The sequence below is a fragment of the Triticum dicoccoides genome, chromosome 5B, assembly GCF_002162155.2.
Source record: "Triticum dicoccoides isolate Atlit2015 ecotype Zavitan chromosome 5B, WEW_v2.0, whole genome shotgun sequence".
Lineage (NCBI taxonomy): Eukaryota > Viridiplantae > Streptophyta > Magnoliopsida > Poales > Poaceae > Triticum > Triticum dicoccoides.
In genome coordinates, this window is record NC_041389.1 from 118,212,069 (window position 1) to 118,215,690 (window position 3,622).

The 3,622-nt window shown below is 49.8% G+C and overlaps 1 protein-coding gene across 1 annotated transcript; it reads left to right on the plus strand.

The window, feature by feature from the left end:
• Positions 1-831, plus strand: LOC119309205. Its single transcript, XM_037585238.1, has one exon. It carries the CDS (start codon positions 1-3, stop codon positions 829-831), a length of 831 nt encoding a protein of 276 aa, XP_037441135.1.
• Positions 832-3,622: the final 2,791 nt, after the last annotated feature.

The following is a 3,622-nucleotide window of genomic DNA, read 5'->3' on the forward strand; positions in this document are numbered from 1 at the left end:
ATGTCTAAGCAAAGAAGGCAGGACGAGGATGATGAGGCCAACTACTACCACGACCGCAGCGGCAACAAGGAGAAGAGCCTCTATCTGGTTCTAGACGACTGGCACAAGGGCTTCACCATCCGCAAGATCGATGCCGACAGTCCCGACCTCAGCGCCTCCCCTGTCCTCCGGCTAGTGTCACCTGAGCGTGGCCGTGCCATGAAGTTCGCAGCCCTGGGCGGCTACATCATCGCCACGAGCAACATACATGCCGGATCCCTCTTCTACGACACTGACACCGCCGGACTAGCCATCGGCCCTCCCATTCCAGACGCACTGCTTTGTGGCTCCAACACCTTCCTGACCTCCGGCGCCGGTGACACGCTGTTCGCGTTCGCCTTCCACTTCATGGAGCGGCCTGTGTCCTTTGAGGCGATGGCGAAGCCGCCGCCGATGGAAGACGACGACCTGCTGCCCACCGACTGGTCCTGGAGAAGCATGCCGACACCCTTCACCAAGGACGAGATGATCTTCTCCTACGCGCTGCACCCGGACGGGCGCACCATATTCGTGTCCTCGTGGAGCAGGGCGGTCTGCGGCACGTACTCCATAGACACTAGGAGCTGCAAGTGGAGGCGCCATGGGGAGTGGATGCTGCCTTTCAGAGGCCGAGGCTACTTCGACGACGAGCTAGACGCATGGGTCGGGCTGCACGAGGACGTCTATGTCTGCTCCTGCCAGGTTGCCTCCCGCAGCGGCGGCACCACGCAGCAACCGGAGTGGAAGATGGCCGACGAGCGTAGGGTGTGGATCCCGTGGCATCAGCTGGAGTTTCGCCTGCGTCGGATGTGACGGCGCGGGCGGAGTATTGAGGAGTCGCCGGCGTCAGCCAGGGCCTGGGGCACAGAGGAGTCCTCCTAGTCAAGGAGATCGGAGAGAAGAAGATGATGGCGACGCGAGGACACATGAGGGCAGGTGTCGAGAGGATCGGCCGTCCAGGCTCGTGAGGAGGGCAGCGTTGGGAGGAACGCGTTAATGGTACCGTGTACAAAAATCCCATCAAAGCAAGTAAAATATACCATCGATGCTTAATTGATTCTGATTTAATTTTTATAGGCATTTTCGGATTTGTAGGGCATGTGCCTATGATCCTCGCACGCCGTACCTTTTTTTGACGTGTATGATTGTGATTAATTTAAGGAAATACCCCATCAATGCTTGATTGATTGTGATTAATTTTTTTATATGGTAACTAATCCGATGGGTTTATGTGGGCGGTGACGCGAAAAGGCAGGTGGGAGGGGAGACGAAAAATAACCGGTCAGAAGAAAAAAGAATTGATTGTTGCCTTGTACGTTTGGTTTTGGTATTTGAAGATTGATTACCATCCGTTAGTTGGGTTACCAAAGAATAAATCAATCATCATATGTGAATTCATTGTGTTACCAAATAAACATTGGGTTTGTACGACCAGTAGGAGGGGGGCGAATAAAAAACCGATGAAAAAAACCAACAAAATTGGGAGGTGGTAGGGAGGACGAAAAAAAACCAGCAAAAAAAACTGGCGGACTATTCACCAATTGCTCCATTAGGAGTAGAGATATGTGAGTTGGTAGTCTCACCTCACTCTCACCTCATCCATCACTTCTATCTTTCGCCCACCTTTCACATCACGCGGCATAGTTGGACCGGCCCATTAACGATCACGCGACCCCTCCCTCCATCGTTTGCCCTGGACAAGCGATCCTCCCGAACACGTCCTCATCGTCTCCTCGCACTGCCATCCCTTCTTCTCTCTGATCTCCTCAACCAGGGCAACTCCTCTATACCCGAGGTCCTCGACTGCATCTCACCCAGTGCCACCATCTATTCGCGTCTGGGGAGGCTGGCCCGGACCCCGCCATCACCATCGCCCATCTCTCTGTGAAATTCACTCGATCTATTCCACCTCCTTCCATTCAAGGCAACGCATGTACCCAAATCTGCGGCAGTTGCTATCGATCTCAAACTCCGTGCGCTGGCGTAGTCACGCAGGGCGACATGGACGAATGGTTGCCGCCACAAGGCTGTCTCTAGATGCAGGGCCGTCGTCGTAGGACGGGCGGGTTATAATCCTTCATATCCAGGGCAACGAGTGTGGTAACCAGATCGACTCCAAATTTTGGGAGATGGTCTGCGAAGATCACGGCGTCGACCCAATCGGCCGCTATGACGACACCCCCGACCTCCAGCTCGATCGCGCTAACGTCTACCACAATGAGGCCTCCTGTGGCAGGTTCGTGCCTAGTGCGTACAAAGTCGAGCGGCCATGTCTCTCATTTTTCATTCTTTCGTGGGCATCATTCTCTTGACGGAGAGGAAGAAGATCGGCACTAGATGAATGATACGTCTCCAATGTATCTATAATTTTTGATTGTTCCATGCTATTATATTATCTGTTTTGGATGTTTAACAGACATTTATATGCTATTTTATATTATTTTTGGGACTAACCTATTAACCGAGAGCCCAGTGCCACTTTCTATTTTTTTGTCTATTTTAGAGTTTCGCAGAAAAGGAATACCAAACGGAGTCCAAACGGAATGAAACTTTCATGATGATCTTTCTTGGGCCAGAAGAAACCAGAAGACTTGGAGATGAAGTCGGAGATGCAGCAAGGCGTCCACGAGGCAGGAGGGCGTGCCCCCTACCTCGTGGGCCCCTCGTAGGTCTCCTGACCTAGCTCCTTCGCCTATATACACTCTTATACCCTGAAAACATCCAGGGGAGCCATGAAACCAGTTTTCCACCGCTGCAACCTTCTGTACCCGTGAGATCCCATCTAGGGACCTTTTCCGGCGTCCTGTCGGAGGGGGATTCGATCACAGAGGGCTTCTTCATCAACACCATTACCTCTCCGATGATGCGTGAGTAGTTTACCACAGACCTACGGGTCCATAGCTAGTAGCTAGATGGCTTCTTCTCTCTCTTTGATTCTCAATACCATGTTCTTCTTGATGTTCTTGGAGATCTATTCGATGTAATATTCTTTTGCGCTGTGTTTGCCGAGATCCGATGAATTGTGGATTTATGATCAGATTATCTATGAATATTATTTGGTTCTTCTCTGAATTCTTATATGCATGATTTGATATCTTTGCAAGTCTCTTCGAATTATCGGTTTAGTTTGGCCTACTAGATTGATCTTTCATGCAATGGGAGAAGTGCTTAGCTTTGGGTTCAATCTTGCGGTGTCATTTCCCAGTGACAGTAGGGGCAGCAAGACACGTATTGTACTGTTGCCATCGAGGACAAAAAGATGGGGTTTTCATCATATTGCTTGAGTTAATTCCTCTACATCATGTCATCTTACTTAATGCGTTACTCTGTTCTTTATGAACTTAATACTCTAGATGCAGGCAGAAGTCGGTCGATGTGTGGAGTAATAGTAGTAGATGCAGATGTTGGAAATATGCCCTAGAGGCAATAATAAAAGCATTATTATTATATTTCCTTGTTCATGATAATTGTCTTTATTCATGCTATAATTGTGTTATCCGGAAATCGTAATACATGTGTGAATAACAGACACCAACATGTCCCTAGTGAGCCTCTAGTTGACTAGCTCGTTGATCAACAGATAGTCATGGTTTCCTGACTATGG